The following is a 26,915-nucleotide window of genomic DNA, read 5'->3' as shown; positions in this document are numbered from 1 at the left end:
GCACTAATAAAATTTCTATGCTGATGCGTGAAGATGGCTCAAAGTGTGAGGCTCAGGGGGAGATCAAAGGTATGGTTCAGTGTTTTTATGAACAACTTTTTTCTTCTGAAACGTGCGCCTCAGTGGATGCAGTGCTTGATTCTATTCCCGTCAAGGTAACAGCTGATATGAATGCTGAGTTGTGTAAGCCATATACGGATGGGGAAATTGAGACTGCTTTGTTCCAAATGGGACCTACGAAAGCGCCGGGGCCAGATGGTTTTCCGGCGTTGTTCTATCAAACTCACTGGGAGTTTCTCAAGACGGAAATCTGTAATGCAGTGAGAGGTTTTCTGGGTGGAGGAGAGATCCCGGAGGGTTTATGTGACTCCATCATAGTCCTGATCCCTAAAGTTGCCAAGCCGAAACACCTCAAAAATTTCCGCCCTATCAGCTTGTGCAATGTCCTTTATAAGATCGCCTCCAAAGTTCTGGCAAATAGATTGAAAGTAATCCTCCCGGCTGTGATTTACGAACAGACAAAGCGCTTTTGTTCCCGGAAGGTTAATTACTGACAATGCCTTGATTGCCTTCGAGTGTTTGCATACCATCCGTAATCAGACGTCCAAGAAGAAACCTTTCTTTGCCCTCAAAATAGATATGATGAAGGCATACGATAGAGTGGAGTGGAATTATCTCCATGGATGTTTATGCAAACTTGGTTTTGACCCCGGGTGGATCCAGACGGTGATGCGATGTGTAACTTGCGTAAGGTATGCCGTTCGGGTAAATGGTGAACTCACCGAACCAGTGGTTCCTTCTAGGGGCATTCGTCAAGGAGATCCAATTAGCCCTTATTTATTTCTTCTTTGCACCGAAGGCTTGTCATGTTTACTGCGACAAAGGGAGGACCGAGGTGAGCTCTATGGTATTCACAATGGTCACATGGTCCACCTATATCTCATCTTTTTTTCGCAGATGATAGCATTTTCTTTGCTAGAAGCGATATTAAGAGTGTGGATGCTCTTACTGAAACTCTCAAGATTTACTGTCAGGGATCGGGGCAGAAAATCAACTTGGAGAAATCCTCTGTCTTTTTTGGTCCAAGCTGTGTTGATCGGGTGAAGGATGCAGTTAAAACTCGATTGGGTGTACAAAGTGAGGCTCTTAATGACTTCTACTTAGGTATGCCGACCTCAGTGGGGCGTTCTCCAACGACAACTTTCAATTTCTTATATGACAAGATCTGGAAGTGCATCAATGGACTAAATGATAGACCAATGTCAAGGGCAGGTCATGAAGCTTTGATCAAGACGGTTATTCAGGCTATTCCAGCCTTTGTCATGAGTTGTTTCCAGCTCCCTCTTACCACATGTGATAAAATGAAGTCAATCATTGCAAATAGATGGTGGGGAGAAGAGGATGGTAAAAAGAAGTTTCATTGGAGATCTTGGGCTTGGCTTTCGACTCCAAAAGGACTTGGGGGCATGGGTTTTCGAGACCTTGCTCTTTTTAATCAAGCATTGTTGGCTAAACAAGGGTGGCGGCTGCTCACTAAGCTTGAATCTCTGTGCTCTCGTGTGTTAAAGGGAAGATACTTCCCAGATACAGACTTTTGGCATGCTCCAAAACCGAGATCCTCCTCATATACCCGGAGGAGTATTTTGCATGGAAGGGACCTGTTGGTTCAAGGGTTGCGTTGGGGCATTGGTGATGGTAGGACTGTCAAGATTCAAAGTGACAACTGGGTCCCACGGTATCCGCCTGAAATTCTGAAACCTACTTCACCGATCCCAGCCAACGCAACTGTTCATTGCCTGCTGGATGATGTGTCGAAGGGCTGGTGCGAGGAGATGGTCCGGGCCTTCTTCAGCTCCTCTGTAGCGGAACAGATTCTGAAAATTCCGATCGCTCGTCATGATCGTGAGGATTTCATTTGCTGGCCGTTTACCAAGCATGGCATCTATACAGTTAAGTCGGCGTATAACCTTGCCCGCTCCTTCAAGTTCTTTGAATCGCAGAGTAAGACGGGCAGAGGGTCTGCGTCGAGCGAGAGGAGATGGAGAAGAACTGGAAGCTTGTGTGGAAAGTCAAGGCCCCGGGAAAAATGAAAATTCATCTATGGCGTCTTGCTCATAACTGTTTGCCGAGTGGCGTGTAGCTTTGTAAGCGTCAAGTGCCAGAGACTGGTCCATGCATTTTCTGTGGGAGATTGGAAGGCATCGAGCACTCGCTTCGTCTTGCCGGCTTGCTCAGTTCGTGTGGAGGGAAGTCAAACAATCGGTACATCTTAAGCTGGCACGCAAACATTTTGTTTCCCAGCGACAGTGGCTGTTTGATTTCCTAGCAAGGTCTAATGAGTTGCAAGCAACTACTTTGGCTGTGGGTTTCTGGCACATTTGGGAAGCGCGTAATGAAGCTAGGGAGACAGGTGGTAAACCAAATCCTTCCCGTACGTGTGCTAAAATCCTCGCCTATGTGGATTTGATCAAGTCGCATCTCTTCAAGCAAGTTCCGACTACTAGGTGTGAATCCGTCCAGCAAGCTCCGAAATGGACTCTACCGCCGTCGGGTTTTGTGTTGGTGAACTCGGATGCAGCGATTTTTGAGTCCTCAGATGCTATGGGAGTAGGGGTCATTATTCGAAATGGCGAGGGCACGTGTATGGTGTCCTGTCGGCAACAGTTCACCGGTCTTCAGCCTCCTGAGTTCGCCGAGGCTCTGGCCCTTCGTCGCGCCGTCTCTCTTGCACATGAGGAGGGTTTTGACAAGCCATCTTCCCGAGCGACTGCCTTTCCCTGGTGCAGCGTCTCAACACCTCGAGCTTAGATAGATCATCTGTTGGAGTGGTGGTTGAAGATATCAAAGCAATGGCGAGGGTGTTTATCTCGGCTTCTTTTACTCATGTGAAGCGAAGTCTGAATGAAGCAGCACATATTTTAGCTAAGTCTTGTGTTAATGTAAACTCTAGTGAGGTTTTTCGTTCTGTCCCGGATTGCATTCGGAGAACCATTTGTATTGATATGATATAATCAATAAAGTGTTGTTTCTGTCCAACAAAAAAAAACATATTATCACAAGTAGGGGTTGTGCCTCTTCCGGTGCAAACCTTTTGATATTTAGGTCGTTTTTAAGTTCTTTTTTCTTTGGTCTTGTAGGCTGGGGCGAGTCTCAGACTTTTCTTCCTGTTTCTCATGTACCTTAAGGGCATAAACAATGGTTGATAAGACCGTTTAATCTTAATTCCCCCATGTAATGTAGATATACCTTATTTTTAGTCTTATCTCTAGTAATGAGATATCCGCAAATATGTCGTGAGAGAGATTGTTGCTAAGATATCATCTCTTATCTAAGAGATGTGCATATGCAGCTTCCCTACATCAAGTGAAGGTTCAGAGAAAAAAAGAAATCTTCTCATCACATCACGATGCATCAACAGGTGATGTAATGACATGCTAAACTGAATTATGCTGTTACAATGTAGTGCTACAAAGAACTTGCCTTGCAGTCATATGCACAAGGGGAGACACTCAGAATATCAGATGCAGATGAGTGAGTGATAAACAAGTCAACATCAGTTTGATCAAAGCAAACATCAAGTGAAGGTGCGGAATATAAGGCCCAGACAATACGTTCAATTATCTTTAATCCTTCACTGATTACAGATCATAAACTGCATATCTTGCAGATTGGGTTGTCCTTTAGCACTGGAGATATTTGACAGCCTAAAAAAAATTTAGATGATCATGACAGAACTACAACGAAGATGATCAGAGAAATTGTACAGAAAAAAGCCACGACAAATTGAATGCCTAGGAGGAATATGCTAGTTCAAGACAATGAAGAGTTTCCAACTAATCACACAGTGTAAGACAAGAGGTGGTATAGCAATGAACAGAAAAAAGGTGGAACAATGAGAAGAACCATTCAAAGTCAGCATAGAGTACTGACAGTACTTTAATGTTGCTGCAAACCATAGTCTGACTGTCTGAGATACAATCATCTAAACAGTAACAGGATGAAAAGAGGTTCTGAAGTGCAGTCCAACATGAAACAGAACTCAACATAAAGTCCAACACTGCCTTCAGCCATCAAGCTTGCCTGAAGACGCCTAACCTCTCCCAGAGCCACGTCCATAAGTTCCCTGTCCTTTGGTTTTACGAGCACCCTCCAAATCTATAAAAATCAGCTGACTTTCCGATGATCTTCACTTCAATGGTCAGCTTGTTCCTAAAAGTCCAAAATTCCCAGCATTGAACTTCAAATCAAAACCAAACTAAAGAAAGATCAAGCAAGACCTTGAGCAAGTGTGAGGAAATCCCAAGTTCCAGCAAGGTTCAAGACTACTAAATTACTACATATTGCTTTGGTTCATCGTAACAGAAAGAAGAAGAACCTAAACACTACTATATTTCTCCAAGATTTGTGGAACTCTCAATCTAAAAGAAAAAGAACCTTAACACTAGTAACACATGAACAGGGGATCTGAATCAGTGTGCTGCAATTTAGAAGTCAAATACAAATGACAAATGGATTATAACATACCTAAAACGGTAAAGCACCCTTCAGTTGACATAATGGTGGTATAGGCCCCTACATCTGAAAGGGAAGCAATATAATTAGATTAAAGTTTTACCAAAGGTCAAATATAATGGGTACAGATATATCACAAGCATCATTACTGACCAGATGGTAACGTTGCAGAAAGTTCCGAATGTCCTCTGAAGATACTGCATAACCGTATTTGCCTAAAACACCATGAAGAAGACCAACTGCACACAAACGGCCATTTACTACTGGTGATCCCGAACACCCCTTGGGGCATTGCACTCCGGGAAGCTCCAACAACCGCATTCCATAACGATAAGGATTTGTCCTTGTCAACGTGTTGTAGCGCCTTTCAGGATATGATGATTTTGCCCAATACGTCGAATCACTGCGGAGTGCTGGCCATGACTGTAGTAGGACATCCTCGCTGTCGGGCGCTGTCATTTCATCGATAGGAATAAGCCCATGATACATCACACAAGGGAAATTCTGGTTAGTGGCTGCATCGTAGATCATCACTGCGTCATCTGCGACTTCGAGAGCCAACAAGTCCAGCTGTGAATCTATGGCAACAACTGTGGCATTGGTGTAGGTCCTCCTCATAGCTCCAATGTCCTGACCAGGTCCAGCTGTACTGAGCAGACGTCTCTCCTGATGGATGCACAGCACGTCAAAGCGAAACGCCGCATTCAGATCATCACATGCATTGGTGATTACAGCCCTGTGAGCAAACACTGGTCTAATGATGTGAGCTACGGTGAGGATGAGCATCCTGCCTTGGCTTCTCCGCACTGCAAACCCAGTCGCTGTGCGTATCTCATCTTTTGTCCATGAATCATCTAGAGGCTTTGATGGCTCCGGATGCTTTGAGGATGACGCTACGTCTTTTCCTTTGGAGCTTGACGAGGCCACATTTGTGTTTCTGTTTGGATCATCCTTTAACAATAGCCTACTAAGTGCAGCCCTGCCATCTCTACTTGGGTATGCGTCATCCAAGGCACGTGCTCGAACAAAGAAGATTGCATTGGAGGTCGCAGAGGCAACGTACTGATGTGCAAAAGTGGACAGAATGTGCGGAGCCGGAGCTTCTGGTTGGGCTTCCATGAACTCCAGACACGGATCAAAGAGACGGGACTACACAGCTCGCCCCCAATGCGAGGCCTCCGCCAAATCTGCCCCGAGCCGCGCGCGCGCGACAAGTGACTCGCCGGGGAACACCTCCGAACGCTGGCCGCGCCGTCCAAGCCAACGAAGACACGGACTGATCAAACACAGAGACAGGACGAAATTATCAGACACGCGGGGGGAAGCAGAAACGGAGCAGGAGCGCGCGAGCGAGGACTACGCGGCGGTCGAGACAGACACCTCCGTGTTCAGTACCTTAGATCAGAAAAGCCTCAGAAGCAGTGACGCTAGCTCCAGTTCGCCCCCCGCTGCGAGGCCCCCGGCGAATCGAATCTAGCGCGGCGGCGAGGTGATCGGCGAGGAACTCCTCCGAAAGCTGATCCAAGGAAGAAGAAGAAGAGGAGACGAGATTATCAGATACAGGGAAGTAGAAACGGAGCTCCTGGAGGAAGCCCACGAACGAGCTAGGGATAGGCGGAGCGGAACGAGGGAACGGCAGAGCAAACCTCACCTTCGCCTCCGCTCGCCGGCGTCGCGTCGCCCCGGTGCCGGTGGGCGGTAGCCGCGCGCTAGGGTTTTGGCCTATTGGGGTTTTCTCTCCTCTTCTCGAAACTCCGGGGAGAGAGAGGGAGGGGGGAATGGCTCTGCTCGGTCCATAGTAGCCATGTTTCCGGGTCGGTGGGTTCGAGGAACGGAAACGGGGGACGGGAAACGGTAGGTACCAAACAACATGGAACGATAGGGGTATAGATCTCTCGATCGACCAATTGCTGGCGGGGACGTGAATCGAACAGTTTGGGAACGATAACTCCGGAACGGTACACTGGTTCCAGGGAAAATCTGGGTGTATCAGTATGGGCCTTCATCGCTATGCCAAGCCCAGGAAAGAAAAGCATCAACCCAACTGACCCAAAAAGCTCCATTCACCCGATCCTAATTCTCTGCCCAGGAAACCTACGCAGCGCCGCCACAACTTCTTCTAACTGCGCATCGGCGCATTCCGCGCGTAGCGACGTGAATCCACCGTCTTGGAACGCGTCCCCGCAATCGAATCGCTCGTACCCTGCCTCGACCCCGACTCCGTTTCCGGGTCGATGAACCCGATTCAGGGAACGTGGCACCGTTCCCCGTTTCCGGCTACTATGGCTCGGTCTCGGAGACAGCGGGGATTTTGAAATTTTGGGGGATTGGAGGAATGATTTGTGTGGCCACAGGAAGCTTCGTGAAGGCTGTGTACGTGCGCTCCGATGGACCCACCTGCCAGGGGCAAGACCGAAGCGGGCCCACGAGCTGACAAGGAACAGTGTACGTGTGTGTGTGGCTTCGCAGGGACCCCACAAAGCAGTGTGTGTTCATTGATCGGCTCGAAACGTGAATTCCTATATGGGGCAGAAACAAGTAATTAGAAGGATTATGTATAAAAAAGAAGCTTGATTTTTTCGTGTTGTTTTACTTGTTTTCGTCAAATGGAGGAAGCAATTTCCTGTGAGAGACTGTCACGTCATGATTTCCCTGATGAACCAAGCAGATCATTTTTGAAAAACAAACGGTGTAAGTTTGATCGAGTTTTTTACAAGAAGAATTAACAAGGAAAATATAAAATAATTATCATTAGATACTGTTGCGGTCAGAAACCCACCGGCGGGCAGCGACGGGCAACACCGTAGAGCCGGGAATCTCCCAGGACTGCGGCTGGCCCTGGTCCCTCCGAGCGACGGCCCGCAAAGCCTTCTGCACACACGTCCGATGCTGATGCAAGGGCGTGCCACCTGACCTATACCTGGTCGGGAGGTGTTGGATGATGCCTCGCTTAGTTTCTGCATGGCATACACGTAAACGTTAAATACGAGCCTCGATCGGCTCTCGAGGTTATCTGTGAATCGGCTCAAAGAGCCGATCCACCCATGATACGTACGAGGTGTACGATCGGATGGTGGTCCTTCTTGATCAAGATAAAGCTAAAGCGACCTACTACGATTTGGGGTTTTCACCGCATAATCGGAACATCCTACTCGTGATCGAGCCTGGCGGCCACGCACGGTGATCGTAAACCGACCTTAGACAAGGCCTAAAAACCAACACGAAGTTGATCCTCGGAACATCCTGTCTAGGGCTAGCAAACTACACCCTACGCGTCACTGGATCCTTCGACCCGTTTGTAAGGCCTAACAATTGTAATATCCCAGGTAATGGGGTTACAAAAATAGAGGAAACAGATGTGTGCATTGCATTCATGCATAGAAAATGCGGGAATTTTCGCGCTTTAAAGTAAAACAGATCACGATGAATCGAAGTTTCACTTGACCTTGGTGGAATTGAAGTAGCTCATCAAGTCAAGCGCTATAAACCTCAATGTAACTTTGTTAAAACCTTGTTACGGGTAGAGATGATTTGATCTAAGGGGTTAGATCAAATGGAACTAATAATCAACACAACAACATTTCACTCAAGTATCAATTACTTGATCTTATAAAATATTATATTATGGTAAACCTTGTCATAACTTATGAACACCAATTCAATTGCAAATCAAGTAACAATAAAATGGAGAAACCATCCCTGACTTATCTTCTCCATGTACAAAACTAAATTTTGATCCTACCATGAACCTCATGGTATTCATTCTACCTTAATCTTGGAAACAAGATAAGGAGATCAACTCTCAAAATATATAAACTTATCTAATCTATATTATTATACACCAAACCTTGAGGGGTGAGAGTTCTATAATGATTGTTAGAGAGGTAATAATCAACCTTGAGCTAAACCTTGGATATACATCCAAGTATTCAAACCTCATCTCAAGAACACAACCTTGGGATATTATTCAAGACATTCCCAATTAAGAGAGACTATTCATATCAATTCTAGTTTTATCTATTTAAGAATAAAAGACAACCATTGAACTAGAGTATTAGGAGTACATCATAACCTAGAATAAGCTATTCTTACATAAGAGAGCTCAAACTATGGTGTTACACTCAAGTAGTTGAGGCAACATTTGAATGTGAGGGAGAGAACTATCCATATACCGAGATGACCATATCATCATTGTTTGAGTAGTACTCTAACATAATATCTCAGGCATTCTCCTGGGATATAAACTAAAGAGACAATCATAGTAGTCCCATACAAGAAGGTAAATTAGAAGTGCTATACCTTGATTGATGTAGACAATGCTTGATCATGGAAGTGAGAACCCATTTAATGAGAGATACCTTAGGAAGCCAAATCTTGATCATTATAAATTGAGTGATGATCCTAAACCCTAAGAACTTGAGATAGAGACATTAAGAACAAGTTGATCATGCCTAATCCATGATCATGCTCTTGAGGTATGTGAGGATAAGTTAAACCTTAATAAGATAAGTAGATATCATTCACCACATGAAATTATAGGGAGGAAACTAATAAGCAAACCTAGGCTGATATCCCAACCTATAATTGTAAATCAATTGGTGATAATAAGTAGAATCTTACCACATCTATTTTCTCATTCATTCATCAATTAATGAACCTAAGAAAACCTTAGAGTTAAACACTATACTTCATATGGTGAGAAACCATATATCCATATGACCAAAGTTAACTATAAAAAGAACTATAACTAATGTAGTTGCTTGAATGGTAGAATTGAGAATACTAATAGAAGTTAATTGGTAGAAGATAAAACCAATTCCCAAATCCTTAGTAATAAGAGAAGCACATAAAATATAAAGCAAGTAACCATTTTATCATGGTTAGGGGAGATTAACCCTAGCACATGCAATATGATGTCATCCCAATTCTATAAACTAGAATTGTATCTCAACCCTAGTTATGTATCACTATGGTGATCATAATACGAACCTAGGCCATAATTGAGATTCAAACCAATTGCCATTAGGTAAATATAATTAGAACCCTAAAATTTCTCACTAGTTAAATCTTATACTTAAGATGAACATAGTTGAAACCCCTTTATTAAAAATCATGTGAGGTGATCAACCACTTACCTTTGTAATCAAGACCAAATCATTATGGGAACAATATTTACTCTAGGCATTTTCAAAGATAATAATAGTGTTCATCTTAAAAGAGGGTTATAAGAGAATTCACAAACCTATAATAAATAGGTGATCCCATAAATTAAAATGTAAGTGAAACAAACTCTCAATTGAGAAACCAATACCTCATAATAATCTTTAAAATGCTTTGAGCACCAATTTATACACTATAAATAATTCAAAAGAAAGTGGTATTTCAAGGAGGAAAAGGAGTTTCAAAGACCACATAAATTCATGGCTAAATTAAAGATTTTAAAAGAAACCACAGGGATACAAACAAAATCATGCATTACACATTTATCTTGAACAATAAAATAATGCAATGCTCATTATTATTAAGTCCTAATTAAAAAAATAAGAAGAAACATCTGAAAGCATAATTGAATTCAAAACAGAATTCAAAACAAGAAATACAAAACAGAAAATGAATTAAAGAAAGGAAGAGAAAATGGGCTCACCTGACTTACCTAGTCGACCACCAAGCCCAGCAGCAGCCTGGCCGTGGCAGCCCAGGAACAGCCCAAGGCCCAGCCCCAAACCATAGCCCAACACTGGCCCGTAACCCTTCGCTCCAGATAAACTCGAAGAGGACGAGCGCGTCTTCGTCTTCTTCGTCTCTGCCTCGCCCGCACGCACTGGAGAGCGACACCGCGACGTCCACGCCACGTCCCGCGTCGCCGCCGCAGTTGTTGACCACCAGCACACGACGGAGAACCTATAAAACGCGCCGACGCCCTCTATTCCTCTCTCTCCTCTACTCAATTTTCCCCAGATGGAAACCCTAGCTACGCCGGCCAACTCGTCTCGCCACCGATTGGGGAAGCCCCAGGCCCCGCCGTGACCACCGTCGTCACCGCCATGCTCGACATCATCACCGGGTAGGAGAAATCGAGCCAACGCGCCCGTAGTCGACCCCACCTGGTCGTCTTCCCCGACGACGGGAGCGACCAATTCCAGCGATGCCGCCCGCCATAGACCTCACCAACGAGCTCTACACGTTCCTGGTGAGCTCCTCAATCTCCCAGTAAGCTCGATCTTGTCCCGTAGCTTCGCCGCGTCGTTCGCCTGCAAGCTCCGCCACTTCGCCTCGCCGCCGGCCACTTTCCAATGACCAATAGAGAGCGGCGCCGCCATCATTAGGTTCCCCAGCATGCCGCGGTTTGATTAGGTGTAGTCGCCCGTCTCGGGGAGCAGCCCTAGCTCCGGCGCCGTCGCCGTTTGACCGCCGGCCGAAGCTCCCTGGCCACCTCATCTATTTTGACTCGTCAATGCCCGCGTGGCAGCCAACCTGGCCACTGGCCCACCAGTCAATGTCCCTGCGAGTAGACAGCCCGGGTAGGTTTAGCATTTCCTGTGTTTTAATTCAAAATTCACTAATTACTGAAACTTTGAAATAATTTAGAAAATCCAATTTAAGTCAGAAAAATATAAATAAGATATTAAAATTCTTAGAAAAGAAAACTCTATCTAATAAAAATATAAAATGAAAATTTTATTTTTAATAAAAATTCAATTATTTAATTGGAAATACTTTTGTACACCCACGCATGGGTGTGGATGTTTCTATCACCGTTCATTTATTCCTCGAGATTCGTGCCCACCATGGTAGATAGAAAGATTCCTTTCTCTCTCCTCTTTTTATCCGAATCTTAAAGCACAATGAACGGTGACGGAAACACCCACACCCATGCGTGGGTGTACAAAATCCACTCTTAAGCCTTTAATTTTAATTCTAAATACAATTAAAATTCAGAAATTAAGAAATCATTTATAAATTCAATAAAACCAATAAGCAAATAAAGAAAACATGAAAACTAATTTTCTTTATTTGCAATCCTATTAAATCTTTATTAGGGAAATTTAAACCCTAATTAATAATTACCTTAATTATTAATTGTTTAAAAATAATAAAATGCCAAATTCAATATTATTTTTATTCCTAAGTTATTAATAACTTCTACTTTAAAATGAAGTTATTAATCATAGGACTATGTGGTAAATAACAAACCCTAATTCCATAGTAAATGATATTACAGCTCATCATTTCATGTGAAACCCTAAAGCCCTAACTCCATCAGGAACCCTAGTTCCATTATTACATGCGAACCCTAAATTACTTCTAACCTAAACCCTAGGTTAGCACATGTGATCATGGTATCTTCTTTCAAATCATAGAACCAGAGTAGCAAATAAATACTTGTCTTGGCTACATAAAATGTAGAAGACCTATCACTAATATATGGGTATCCCATGTGTTCATATTCAGCAGACCTAAATATTCAAGTAGGGTTAACCAAGTCTAAACCCTAGCTTACACTACCAAAACCATCATCTTTAAGTAACCATCCTTAATTAGTATCACACCACTATGTTGAACTATAATAGCATTTATGCCCTATATTTACCATTACATTCCATACTCCACTAAAACCTACTAGTGTGAGATAATTATGAACTATCCTATTTAGGAACCAAACATTCTTTACTTAGTGAATCCAAAGGTAAACCTTAGGCAACCACAACTTTAATTGTAATACTTCTTATTACTCAAGAAGTATGTTCTTTAAAAGTTATTCTTTTGAAGTAAACAGAGAGTCATCACCAACCCTGCTTAAGAGGACCTATAAACAATAGCTACCTATTACCACTAAGATATATCACCATGATAGCAACCATTAATTGCTTAAGATACTTAGGCTACACTAAATCCATACAAGCCCTAGTTATTAATGAATCCAACCCTGTTTGGATCCATATAATACTTACCCCAGAAACTAAATAAAACCATAGACAACCATAGAACCCCACCAACCTAATTATCATACTTGTTCTTTATCAAGGAACATGTTCTTCAAAAGTTATTCTTTTAAAGTATATGATAATCAATCATTAACCATGCCATATAGTATTAAAATTGACAACTGCTCTTTACTTATTATACAACTACAACTCCTTGATGTGTATGATTGTTACTATACATGTTATCACTTGCTCATGATTCTAATACAACAAGAACCTAATAAGAACCTTGTTTGTGAATCACTCTAAAAGTGCAACACACCCTGAACTGATCACTACTACTCACTAATCCTAAATCATCGGGGTTAGGTCACGTTTAGAACGATTGCATCTCATACTTATGCATTATTGCATCCTTGGCAATCTTTTAAACATCGTCCTTACCGGACGATGATGCTATTTCAGAATTTGGAGTTATTGCGTATCGAAGACCTTGTCTGCATAATCTTGCAATCAATAAAGGCAAGTTCATCGCTTGCTCATGTCATTTGAGTATTTTTACCAAATTACTTGCAAAGTACTATGATTATCACTATTGCATAAAAAGCAAAACCACTATTTTCATAACTATGAATATGACTATGTGGTGGGCAATGGAACCATGGATTGTGTTGATATGGTGGAGGTTCCATTGCAAGGGTTTATATCCATCTAGGATTAAACAACAAATGTCGCCAATGATTCTTGTGCCGTAATACCCGTGTTAACCATAAGATCCGGAGTGGGACGGAGTAGTCAAAAGTGTTTCCACCTCTCGTTCATCAACGGATGCGCTTACCGTAGCAGTTGTATCTGGCGGAACAACCGGAGGGTGGGGATCCCATTCTAATTCCCCACGGTAAAGCATTGCTTGCCGTAGCAGTTGTGTCTTGCGAAACAACCGGAGGGTGGGGATCCCATTCTAATTCCACACGGTAATGCGGTCTATGATGGGTTGCAGCTACCGGCGTAGGAGTGTATGGTAGAGCCCAAGCACTGTCGTCGTGGTCGGGGTCCACCCTGAAATTACGGGAATAATGGGACCGGCGTGGACCCAGGGTCGGGGCATGCAACAACGGGTGGGTGTTCGAGGTAGCGGAGGAACATGATTGGCTAGACCTTATACCGGGCTTCACACCATAGGAAGTGTTGACGGGAAGATCACCCGGTTGGCACCAAGGTTAAGATCTCTTATGGGTAAAGCAACACACCTCTGCAGAGTGTAAAGAACTGTGACTGTCACTCCTCGTTCGGGATATGGAACTGCGAACGCGGCCGGAAAGGAACTCCATGAAGTTCTAGTAAATCGGTGAAGGCCGACGGACATAGCTCTTCCGAATAAAAGCAACCTCTTGAAGAAATGATTATGAAAACCTGCATTGGTATTAGACTTTCTGGTCTAATGCTGTAGCTAGTGCATTAAACACCTCTTTCCTATAATGAACTTGTTGAGTACGCTCGTACTCATCCCACTCTTAAATCCCCTGCTTAGATATGGAGGCATCGAAGGAGGAGCTACAGTGCAACTCGAAGACCGAGGAGTCAACAACTACTTCGAGAGACAGGACCCTGTCAGATGAGTCAGATACCACATCCAACAAGGAGAAAACCTAGTTTAACCATAGAATGGAACTAGCTTCCTAAATCTAGCTCCTACTTAGCTAGAATCTATTCATAGCCTCTATAGCTAGTCAAATACTCTACAAATAGAGTCCGTGATAAGATTAGATCACGAGTCGTTCTTTTGGAGTTTATTTGCAGTTTTACCTCATTGTAAAGTAGGAGGCTGTGTGGATCTTTTGTAAAGAGTCTGTGTTGTAATTCTATAGACATGCCTTGGACCCGCATATGTTTCTGTTGTACCACTCTGAGCGATATAATACGAGTGGAACGGTGTTTCATTGGTGTTATATCAGACTTGCATACTACACCATGCAGTGGTATGCCGGGTCACCACAACAATGCAGATATTAAACTAATCCTTGAAGAACAAGGAGCAATCATAACGGATCGGATCTACTAAACAATGATCAAGCGAGGTGCCACCCTTACACCCGTGACAGGTGTAAGGGCGGCTAGATGCCTAAGGGTTGCACGACGATAGCATATGATACGAAGAACAATGCTAACCCTAAAACATCTATGATAACTACGTTGCTCGCCATCAAAAAGGCTTCAGTACGAGCAACGCATGAACGACGAATAAACGTGTGCTGCCTAGATGCGATCTAGGCAGCATGGTGCTTACCCGGAAGAAACCCTCGAGACGGGGGAGTTGGCGATGCGCCGAGATTGGTTTGTGGCGAACGTTGGTTGTTGTTTATTTCATAAACCCTAGATACATATTTATAGTCCGGGGGACTTTCTAATTCAGGCGTGCACCTAACCGTGCACGGGTTAAACTCTAACTTCTAACCGACACGTATCCTACTATGGTACAGATACACGGGCAATCTAGCCCAAACTTGGTACACAAGGCCGATTCATGTATTTCTTCTATGTATATTCTTCAAGCCCATCTCCAATCGCGGCCCACCTCTGATCCGGTCAAATTCTGGTGATAACACATGCCCCCCTGGTTTTGGAAATGACATTTCCAAAATCATTACGCTTTTCCTTCGTCGGGTCATGTCGTGGCAGAGCAGAAACCGCCGCAGAATCCTTCATCATGATGCCTTGCCTCCTCCACTTCTCCGCGTGGCCTGACAATTTATTTTTTCCTTCTGTTGGACACCACTTCCTTGGAAACTGCTGTGGCATTGAACCTCCACTGTATCCTTTATTTAACCGCGTCGAGCAGTTCGCCCTTTCACCCTCCTGCTCCGTACCAGCCATCGGCAAAGAACCCCCATTCCTCCGTAGCCATGTCTTCTTCCTCCTCCTCCTCCTCCTCAAACCTCTCCGATGTATCATCTCCCTTCCGTTAGCCGACGCCAGAGTGGGGCTCGTTGGCGGCGCACGACATCCTCGCCTCAACGACGTGGGACAAGGAGGAGCACGATTCCTCCATCTGGTCCGAGGATGACAAATCCTTGACCGACGGAGAGGACGACCTCCGATTCCTCGTCGACGGGGAGGAGGAGGCGGAGAGCGAGGACGACCGCTTCTCCTCGGGACGACTACACCTCCTCCGAGGAAGAGGTGGAGGATGACGACGACGACTCCCTCGAAGGTTACCCACCGGCGAAGCGCCTCCGCGCCTGGTGGGACGACGACACCGATGACGACGATGAGGAAGACGAGGCTCCTGTAGAAGGCTACGGGAGCAGCGATGAGGAGCCTATCAGCAGCTGCGCCGGCGGCAGTGACGACGGCGACGAGGGCAACAACGGCCCTTAGATTAGGGACTAGTAGTAGTAGTCGGCTTTTGTTCTTTCTTCAACGAGCAATCGGCTCTTTCTTTGTAAGAAATCCCACTATTAATGAAGAGAGTATTCCCCAATTAGTCTTACTTTCTTGTTGACTTTGCCGATTGTCGAAACGAAGTCGCTGTACAAAGAGTCGATGACAGGGCATCGGCTTGCACTATAACCGCGATTCGAGGCCAAGCCGTTGCCTATCCACACGGTCCAACAGGTCTAGTTTCCGTCCAAACCATCTCAAACGTGCAGATTGGACTCCTCAACAACCACTAGGATGACTTATCCCAAATATTATGATTGAGCTTGCCCCTCTAGAGTCGATGACAATGCATCGGCTTTTATTATTCTGAAGTCGATGCCCGTGCATCGGCTGTACGCATACTGTTGTCCCTTCATGCTTGTATACTGAAGTCGATGTCTGTACATCGGCTGTGATTTTTTTTTTACTGGCCGATTTTAAAATCGGCCTCCATATCTCACTGCCCATCCTCCCACATGCTTGGGAAATACTTCTTGAGATGTTGGCCATTGACGGCCACTGGGAACTTCATACCATCCAACTGTTCAAGCATGTAGGCATTGCCCTTCGAACCTGGATGACTTTGTAAGGACCGTGCCAATTAGGAGACCATTTGCCGTATGCTTTATCCCTGGTTCCTAGTGGCAACACGGCTTCCCATACTAGATCACCAACTTGAAACTCCTTTGGTCTTACCTTTTTATTGTATGCCCGAGCTACCCCGGCTTTGTTCTCTTTAATCTTCTCTAACGACCAAAGTCTAAGTTCCGTTGCATCCTCAATAGTGTCACTCATCAGGGTTGCATATTCCTCAGGTGTCAGGTCATTCTGAAACGTGACACGTCTTGACCCAGCCGTAATCTCCCAAGATAATACGGCCTCCTGCCCATAGACAAGCTGGTATGGCGAAGTCTTTATAGCTCCGTGGCATGACATGCGATAAGCCCACAAAGCCTCTGATAACGTCTCGTGCCACACCCTGGGGTTCTCCTCGATCTTCCTCTTAATCAGCTTGATCAGGCTTTGATTGGATGCTTCAGCTTGCCCGTTGGCTTGAGCGTAGTATGGAGACGATCGGATTAGCTTAATCCCCATGTCATCGCAGAACTTTCTGAATTCTTTAGAGACAAAGACCGAACCTCCATCGGTCGTGATGGTTTGGGGAATCCCGAACCTATGAATGACATGTTCTTTGACAAATTGGATAACATCTTCCGATTTTACTTTCTTCATGGGCACGGCCTCCACCCATTTGGTGAAATAATCCGTAATGGCCGGAATCCACTCGTGGTTTTTGCTTGACGGAGGATGTATCTTGCCGATCATATCCATGCCCCAACCTCGAAATGGCCAAGGTTTGATGATGGGGTTCATTGCTGACGCGGGTACCATCTAGATTTTCCCGAACATTTGACACGCTTGGCATCCCTTGTAGTAGTTGAAGCAGTCTTCCGAGCATGGTAGGCCAATAAAACCCTGATCGCCTAATTAACCACTTCATCTTATGGGCCGATTGGTGAGTTCCGCGAGCGCCTTCATGCACCTCATGTAAGAGCCGATTAGACTCGGTTGGTCCCGAGCACTTAAGTAGTAACCCTTCCAACGTCCCGTAGAACATGTCATCTCCTATAAGGACATATTTCATAGCCTTATATCTTATCCTTTTGGGTGCCCCCCGAGCCGAATCCTTCAAATAATTGAAGATATCGGTTCTCCAATCATCCTGTTCCAGGAACTGCACCTGAACTTCTGACCCGTCGGGTATGTCCTTGTATCCTGACGCCATCTGTGCGAGATCATTGGCATCGGTATTCTGAGACCTTGGGACCCAATTGAAATTGATGTACCGAAAATGTGTCATCAGCTCACGACACTCCACCCAATATGGAAAAAGTGATTCACTCTCGCACTTGTATTCTTCCGTGAGTTGAGAGATCACCAACTTCGAGTCTCCAAAAAGCTCCACCGCCTCGCGCCCGGCTTCCAAAAGCAACTCCATCCCCTTGCGCACCTTGCCTCATACTCAGCAACATTGTTGGTGCAAGGGGCGGATAGCCCGATGGCGAAAGAATATGTTGCCCCCGAGGCGACACGAGCGGATGCCGATGCCACAACCATCGTCACAAGCCGATCCATCGAAGAACATAGCCCACGCACGTACAGATAGCGCCGCTATATTAGTGTTAATCCGCTCAGCTATAAGATCGGCCAACGCTTGTCCCTTGACTGCTTTCGCAGGCTGATACCGAAGGTCGAACTCCGTCAGCGCGAACATCCACTTACCAAGCCGGCCTTTCAAAATAGGGGCCGACGAGCATGTGCTTGACAACGTCCGACTTGCGGATGACGATGATCTCTCGCCGTCAAAAGGATGTGGTGGAGCTTGGTGCGGGTGAAGAACGAGGCAAAGGCAAAGCTTCTCGACCTCAGGATACCTTGTCTCCGCGTCCAACATCCTTCTGCTGAGGTAGAAGACGACCTTTTCAACACCCTCATAAAGTTGCACCACCACCGAAGCGATGGACGTGTCAGCTACTGACAAGTAGATATAGAACGGCCTGTCTTGTTGGGGTGGGACTAGCACAGGCGGCGTTGTCAGATACCGCTTAATCTCGTCAAACGCCTGCTGTTGTTCTGCCCCCCAGTGAAACTCATCATCAGATTTGATCTTCACCAGCGCCATGAACGGCTCGATTCGTCCTGACAGGTTAGAGATGAATCGTCGGACGAAGTTGATCTTGCCGATAAGACGTTGGAGCTCTTTCTTCGTGGTGGGCGGCTGCATGGTACGCACTGCCTCCTGACTTTTCAGGCCGATCTCAATTCCCCGTTCATGAACCAGAAATCCTAGGAACTGACCGGCCGTCACACCAAAGGCACACTTCTTTGGATTCATTCTCAGTCCGAACTTCCGAGTTCGGTCTAGGATGCGTCGCAAATCACCCAAGTGTCCCTCCATGGAGACAGACTTGACTACCACGTCATCGATGTAGATTTCCACCAACTTGCCGATCAGATCGTGAAATATATAATTCATGGATCTTTGATACGTTGCACCAGCATTCTTCAACCCAAAGGTCATGACCACATATTCAAACAAGCCTACTGCCCCTGGCACTCTGAATGCGGTCTTGTGTATATCTTCTGGAGCCATGAAGATCTGGTTATAGCCGGCGTTGCCATCCATGAAGCTTAACACCTTGTGGCCGGCAGCTGCATTGATCAATGTTTACGCCACGAGCATCGGATACTCATCTTTTGGAGTGGCTCGTTAAGATCTCGGAAATCGATGGCCACACGCCACCGGCCGTCTTTCTTTTCTACGAGAACGATACCGGAGATCCATTCAGCATACCCGCATGGCCTGATGAACCCGGCGGCCAACATCTTCTCGATCTCTTTCTTGACCTCTTCCAGGATTTCGGCCTTCATCCGACGTGCTCATTGTTGGAACGGCCGAAACCCTTTCTTAAGGGAAGCCGATGTTCAATGATGCTCCTGTCCAACCCAGGCATCTCCGTGTAATCCCATGCAAAGCAATCTGGGTATTATTTTAGCAGAGCTATCATCCGACCCCTAAGATGTGGATCTAACTTCTTGCTTGATAAAGGTTGGTCGCGGCTTATCCCCAGGACCGATGTCGACTTCCTCTAGTTCGTCGGCCCGATGTAAACCCATATCCTAGCTTTCCGTCCCCTGTGAGGTTGACACCAAATACAGGGAGAGCGTGTGGTACGGGTAATGCGGGCCGAACGCTGGAATCGGCCTTCATCTTGATTGTAACCAGGATTTTTTGGAGGTGTCGGGGCCGATCGCGTGGAACAGCTTCCTCCTGGTCTTCGCTGTGAGAGCAGCTGCCCTCGTCTCTGTCCTTACCAGGGTGGTGCCCGAGCCCTATCATGTTGATGTCGAACGAGAATCTTGGCTGGCACCCTCCAGGGTAAGTGCGCTCCACCATGTTAACGGCGGATGCCGGTGAAATCGGCACTTCTGGTGCTGCCAACGTGAACGGCAGCGGTTGACGGGACTGGAGTAGCCTTTCTCCACGGTGAGTCCCCAGAGCCGGTCCTGTCGGAGAATACTGATGGCTCATGATTTCTTGGATCACGCGCAGAGCGACACGCTCCAAAGTGTTCACCAGGCTCTCAGAATGGCGGTGCAGCGAATGAGCCACCATGAAGTTGATCTCCTGACGCAGCGACCTGGTGCGTTCTTCTGACGGGGAGGACAGGTCCACTCCATCGAGCGCGCCTTCAGGTGAGAACCCCTTCCACCTGATGCCATGTGAGCGGGTTCTGTGAAAAGAGCCGATGAGGTCGGCTTCGAGGACTGCTTTGATCTCGTCATGCTTCTTCTTGAGCTCCTCAGTCAGATCCTCGTACTTGACCGGAGTGCCTTCCGCCATCTCGGATGTAGATGGCGATGCGGTGGCTGTCGAAGATTGTCCCACCGGGCGTGCCGAGAATGTGTTGCGGTCGAAACCCACCGGCGGGCAGCGACGGGCAACACCGTAGAGCCGGGAATCTCCCAGGACCGCGGCTGGCCCTGGTCCCTCCGAGCGACGGCCCGCAAAGCCTTCTGCACACACGTCCGATGCTGATGCAAGGGCGTGCCACCTGACCTATACCTGGTCAGGAAGGTGTTGGATGATGCCTCGCTTAGTTTCCTGCACGGCATACACGTAAACGTTAAATACGAGCCTCGATCGGCTCTCGAGGTTGTCCTGTGAATCGGCTCAAAGAGCCGATCCACCCATGATACGTACGAGGTGTACGATCGGATGGTGGTCCTGCTTGATCAAGATAAAGCTAAAGCGACCTACTACGATTTGGGGTTTTCACCGCATAATCGGAACATCCTACTCGTGATCGAGCCTGGCGGCCACGCACGGTGATCGTAAACCGACCTTAGACAAGGCCTAAAAACCAACACGAAGTTGATCCTCGGAACATCCTTTCTAGGGCTAGCAAACTACACCCTACGCGCCACTGGATCCTTCGACCCGTTTGTAAGGCCTAACAATGCAGATATTAAACTAATCCTTGAAGAACAAGGAGCAATCATAACGGATCGGATCTACTAAACAATGATCAAGCGGGGTGCCGCCCTTACACCCGTGACAGGTGTAAGGGCGGCTAGATGCCTAAGGGTTGCACGACAATAGCATATGATACGAAGAACAATGCTAACCCTAAAACATCTATGATAACTACGTTGCTCGCCATCAAAAAGGCTTCAGTACGAGCAACGCATGAACGACGAATAAATGTGTGCTGCCTAGATGCGATCTAGGCAGCATGGTGCTTACCCGGAAGAAACCCTCGAGACGGGGGAGTTGGCGATGCGCCGAGATTGGTTTGTGGTGAACGTTGGTTGTTGTTTATTTCATAAACCCTAGATACATATTTATAGTCCGGGGGACTTTCTAATTCAGGCGTGCACCTAACCGTGCACGGGTTAAACTCTAACTTCTAACCGACACGTATCCTACTATGGTACAGATACACGGGCAATCTAGCCCAAACTTGGTACACAAGGCATATTCTTCAAGCCCATCTCCAATCGCGGCCCACCTCTGATCCGGTCAAATTCTGGTGATAACAGATACATCACAAATAAATATTCATATAATCCCTATAATTTGTTGATACAATTTTTTAAAAGTTTCATCCAATTTTATTTACCTTGACTTTAAAAAAGGACTTATATAAAAGTGGAGAGAGCATTAACTAGCAAGAAATGTTGTTAATAAAGTAACAGAATTTTGTGAGCACACATGAGAGTGAGGGCAGTTCACCATGACTTGTGACTTGTGAGGCACACCCGTATTTTCACAATTATAGAGTATATGTTCTCCGAAATGGAAGTACTTTTGCTGATATAGAGACCGGCCGTTCCCCTCCTCTCCACTGCTCCCAGGCATAGGCGTCTAGGGTTTGTCCCCTGCCGTCGGTGTCGTAGCCGTTGTGCCTTGCCTCTGTGGCCTCTAGGCCATGGAGACCGGGTGGCCCTAGGCCCCCACTGGCGGGAGGGCTCCGTTTTACCTGTTTTAGGGTTTGTGTTTGGTGGGGCAACGCTCAAGTGGTGGTGGCGGTATATCTTCCAATAAGGTCTCTTCGACTTGTGCCTATATCGATGGTGATGTCAAGAAGTTTATGGGAGTGGCGTGGTCTTCATGGGCTTCTTCTGGCTGTGAGGATCTTCAATCGTCAAGGAGCTTTATCCACAATTCATCCTTCTACTTCGTCTTTGGGATGAATGCGGTCTTCTTGACCCATTCGGCAACTTCCCGACCACAACCAACAACATCAGGCTGGCCCAGGAGATGCGGCAGGGTCGGCTCGCCATCGACACGGTCTGGAGTTGAAGATGAAAGGCTTCTCAAGAATCTCGATGTAACCTTTTGTTTTTCTTGAGATGCTTTGTACTGTTTGTTGTTTTTTTTAATGTCATGCAAAAAATGAAAGTATTTAACTGTTTTTAATTAAAATCGCAAGCTAATTAATACATCTACAAAAAAAAGATATCAGCATTTATTTTAAGATTAACACAGTCAAGCAAATTAAACTGAAAACATGAGGTCAACCGTGGTGATAATAAAAATCTCGCTAAAAGAAAGAAGTGAATGAAAAAGAAGCATGAAGCAGGTATCCTATGTGAAGTATTTTATGTTCATGGAGTACTAACAATCGCTCGACCCTTCTGTGTTATTTCAGGCATCAAACTCTATCAGAGTGAAGTTTAAAGCTACAAAATAGCGTCGGACATTGCCACTGATTTTCGGCACAATACTTCACTATGAAACAGTTTATTTTTAAACTGAAAATTAGCTGTCACAGGTAGCATCTTAATATGTCTGATATTCGCTTTGATAATATGATCAAGCTGGACGCTTTAATATCAGAACTTCAGAACTGTATAAACTGTCATAGCTTTGAAAGATCATAATTTATACAGTTCAGCCACTGCACATGAAGGTGAAGAAAGGCACACAAAGATCAAATGATACAGTTGCGGTACCAAAAGGATAACTAGGCAACAAACTATGGTATTCCAGGTCTAGGGATGCATTCATATGCTTACACCTCCTCAATAAGAACCTTGGATTGCCGGTTGCCCTTTCTACCAGCCTTCCTCAGGCCGCTTCTATTATCCAGCTCCTCAAGAGATGCTTTCTGCACCTCAACGAGGTGAGCCAATGATGGCCAGGTATCAGCTGGCTGCTCATGAGACCAGCAGGTAATGAAGAACAGCTTCCTATCCGCGGCACGGAGCTTTTGGGAGCTCTGAGCCCTCTCAGTCTTGCCCACCTTCTCTTCCTTGAGCATGCTCTCACCAGCTTGAATGAGCCTGCGGAAGTCACACAATGCACAGACAAGCGCATTGCCTCCTAAGGAGAGGATGGTGATGATATCGTCCACGAGTCCTATTGCAAACCTGAAACCTCCGGTGTGCCTGTAAACTGGGGAGCATGTCTCCTCTATGCAGGTCGTGAGCGATTCAGATACTGTCTCAGGTTTAGCATCCTCCCCCATTACTTTCGACATAGACAAGGCAACAGTTGAAGCACCGAAAGGATCAGAGTGCCAATCACCATTGTAGAGGCGGAGCGTGAAGCAGTAACTGTAGAGAATATCAACCAGGTGAACAGTTAGCAGAGGAGACGGCTCTGCCCTGGTTAGCTGTTTGAGTGATGGGAGAGGAGATTCTGGCCCTTCTGGTATTTCATTGGTGATAGATTTTGACGCAGCCGTTGGATCTGATGAAGTAGTGACATCTGTACTTACTTCTGTGATAAGCTGACTCCCATCATGGCTAAGAGAGATCGATTTAGCAGCAGGATTTTTCCACCATGGTGTCCATGGTTGGATCATCTTACTGAGTTCACCTGAGGCCAGCGCTTGACGAAATCGTTTCATTTCATCATCAGAAAGGTCTTCAAGATTTATCCCATCACCTGTTCGGTAGAAAGAATAAGCACTCAATACAGAACCTAACAAACATGACAAGATTTACTGGTTCAAACAAACATCTAAACCATACTCAAACATTGCAATATGAACCAAGATTGTTTAAAGAACCTATCATAGTGTTTCAAGAAGCTTTTATTAAAATTATCAAGGAATCAGGAATAAATATAGCATACCAGAAATGACTTTTTGGATAAGCTCCTCTGAAAACATTGACTCTGCAAGGTAAAAAATGCTTAGCATTGTGGAAGTGAAATAATTGCTGGTATAAAAAACAAATACATGATTAATTATCTACTATGTAAGTTATGGTTTACCCATAATCACCCAAAAGATGTACGAAATGAATTCCCCAAAAGTCAGATCCAACTAACAGATACCTACAGTCATATCCACTAGGCGTGTTAAACTAAATTATACATCAAAAGCAGTCCAGGACCGAGATTTGCCATCTGAGAAGCTATTATATAAATCCAAATTCCACCATGTACCAGAAAAGTAAGATCCCACCACGTATCACAAAATAAGGAACAGGAGCATCTTTCTCCTACGGTACAGATTAATTCAATTTTCGCCCATTAACCTTAATTTACACTATTTTGTGTGATAGAATACAACTATCTGGCAAGCGCAGCCTGCAACCAAAATTTTGTAGCGTGCAACTATTACAACCAGATGTAAGCACCAAATAGAAATTGTACCATATGCCAACTAAACATGTCAGATGGATAAGCTATCATCTAGTTTGCCACTAGTGATCTATAGACGACAACATAATAAAAAGAACTTGGCCAAGCCTCTCAAAGCAATAAAAATGCAAGTTAGAATTCTTAACTGAAAACATATAGTGCAACATTATAAGCCTCCATGCCAATCACTAACAAGTTTGAGAGGAAATGGTATGCCTAAAGAAATCATAATTTTGCAGCACTGAAAAAACTAGAAGATGATTCGAAGAGCTTCTACTTGACCACAAAACCTAAAACAATATTTCAAGAAAGCTCAGAGATAATCATATGTGTTGAAGCAATAGTTGACAGCCATTGAAAGCCTCAAAAGGAGTGACATGCACATCTAAAGTGCAGAAGACTGTGAAATGGAGTGCATGTGCATAAACCAAAGGATACACTACTGTCTATGGCTATGAAAACAGAATCGTGCGCAGCAAACATACCATCTTCACCATCGGACTCCGTTTCATCTTCCAAGTGGAACCGTTTGAGTATATCGAGCATCTGCCTTCTTGATTCATCTTCAGGCTGAATCTGCTTAAGCTCCTCCGTAACATTCTCACGCATGAACGATTCAGTGCATTGATTACTATGCCCCTATTAAAACAAGAACCAAACAAAGTATTAGAAACAACACCGAGCAATAAGACCCTTTCATGCAAAGCTAACTGCAAACACAGTCAAACACCAATCATCCACAGTAGTGCATACAAAAGCAGAACATACTTCCACACCTTATCAAGAGGGAAAACAGAGTTTATCTCATCATAGTGAAGTGAAATGAATGAAAATTACGGCTGGTCAGCAGTGAGCACAATAACACAGTATAAACCCATACAACAAGCCTGCTTAAATTGGATGTACCTGCAGGCAGTATTTTCTTCAAACTAACTAATGAACAGAGTTAAATAGATCAATTCAAATCAGCAAGCAGATGTGAGGTACAATAGCTAAATGTATGTGACAAAATTTTCACCCTTCTCTGAATTTCTATGGGGTTGCTCCTCTAATTTTACAAATGGAAGTTGCTAAGATCCAGTATGGCACCAGGTATTGATGGTGTAGCATGACGTACTGCAACCTTTTCAGGAATTCGCATCAGACTGAGCAAAGAGACAACTCCCACAGCCACTGAAGATGACAAGAGAGAGCAGACAAACACCCAACACGCGCTTTCCTTTTAGCATGGTACCCAACGAAACAGTACGGCAAGCAACGAGAGTACAAGGCGGTTGTGCCTATTCTGAGTACCGTTCACAACTGCACTAAGGCAATTGGGCGAACACCCTGTGGGCATAACCAAATCAGAGAGCTTAACTCTCCAGAACGATGTTCCACAAGCTTTCAGGCAGACAACGAGCACGGCCGGGGAACACAGGGAACGGGAGGAGAGCGCACCTTGTAGCACGTGAGCGAGCAGTAGCGGGAGTTGCAGCGTGGGCAAGTGTACTGCGCGAACTGCTTCTGGCATCTGCGCAAGCAACACGGACGCAAGCGAATGTCAGTCACGAAGATTACACAAGCCCAGAAGAGAGGAAAACGTAGGGAGCGGGGAGCGGGGGGCGGTGAGGACGTACACTCGGCAGATGACTCTGGTTTCGGCGAAGGAGGAGGACGCGGCGGAGGCGGCTGCGGCCGCGTCCTCCGAGACCAGGACGTCCCTCTCCATAAAGCGCGCGCGGTGGCTTCTCGTGCTCTTCTCGCTCGCTAGCCGGCGCGCGCGGGTGTTTCGGGTGTGGGTTTCCGGCGAGCGGCGCGGCCGGGGACCGGAGCTTTCTCGAAGCTGCTACCGGAAGCGGTCTGCGCTGGGATGCAATGCAGACAATGACGACGCTTGGAGGGCCGTAAGGTGGGCAATTTAGGAGAAAACGGGCCGTGGCGTGCTGTGATGTTGGGCTTGAGCCTCTCTTTTTTTTGCAAAGATGGAGAACCTCATCGACTTCCTCACACTAGTAGCTTAGATCATGTACAATGTGATTACAAAAGTATTTTTTTTAGAGTTGTCACGTTAGATTTCTACTTAGTTAAAGGAGAAAGAATGGGAAAAAAAGAGAAGATTATATTTCTCTTAGCTAAGAGTGATTTCTTGAAAAATAGGACAAGACTTTTTTCTTTATTGCATCATATATCTTCCCATATCAACATAATTTTCTATTACAATTTAATAAATTTTATTCAACTGCTATGAATGACAATAAGAGATCGCTGTACAAGTTATATCTATTATCCTCTTTAGATAATGTGGATGTCAAGGAAGATGTGACTTCCTCTACAAATGTACTGTAAGACTTGCACTACTGAGTGAGTAGCAAGAGGATGAGAGAGCCCCTCCCCCAACCCCAAGCGCGTCAACCGCT

The 26,915-nt window shown here is 45.4% G+C and overlaps 1 protein-coding gene across 1 annotated transcript; it reads right to left on the bottom strand.

Moving 5' to 3' along the window:
- Window positions 1–22,742: 22,742 nt before the first annotated feature.
- Window positions 22,743–26,227, bottom strand: LOC124646780 (zinc finger HIT domain-containing protein 2-like). The gene is made up of 5 exons (XM_047186841.1): window positions 26,136–26,227; window positions 25,957–26,029; window positions 25,002–25,155; window positions 24,004–24,045; window positions 22,743–23,814 (listed from the first exon to the last, which is right to left on the bottom strand). Exons 1-5 carry the CDS (start codon window positions 26,225–26,227, stop codon window positions 22,937–22,939), a joined length of 1,239 nt encoding a protein of 412 aa, XP_047042797.1. The 3' UTR covers window positions 22,743–22,936.
- Window positions 26,228–26,915: the final 688 nt, after the last annotated feature.

The sequence above is a fragment of the Lolium rigidum genome, chromosome 4 (assembly GCF_022539505.1).
Source record: "Lolium rigidum isolate FL_2022 chromosome 4, APGP_CSIRO_Lrig_0.1, whole genome shotgun sequence".
Taxonomy (NCBI): domain Eukaryota; kingdom Viridiplantae; phylum Streptophyta; class Magnoliopsida; order Poales; family Poaceae; genus Lolium; species Lolium rigidum.
Note: the sequence above shows the minus strand (reverse complement) of the source record. Positions and strands in the feature narration are given on the sequence as shown.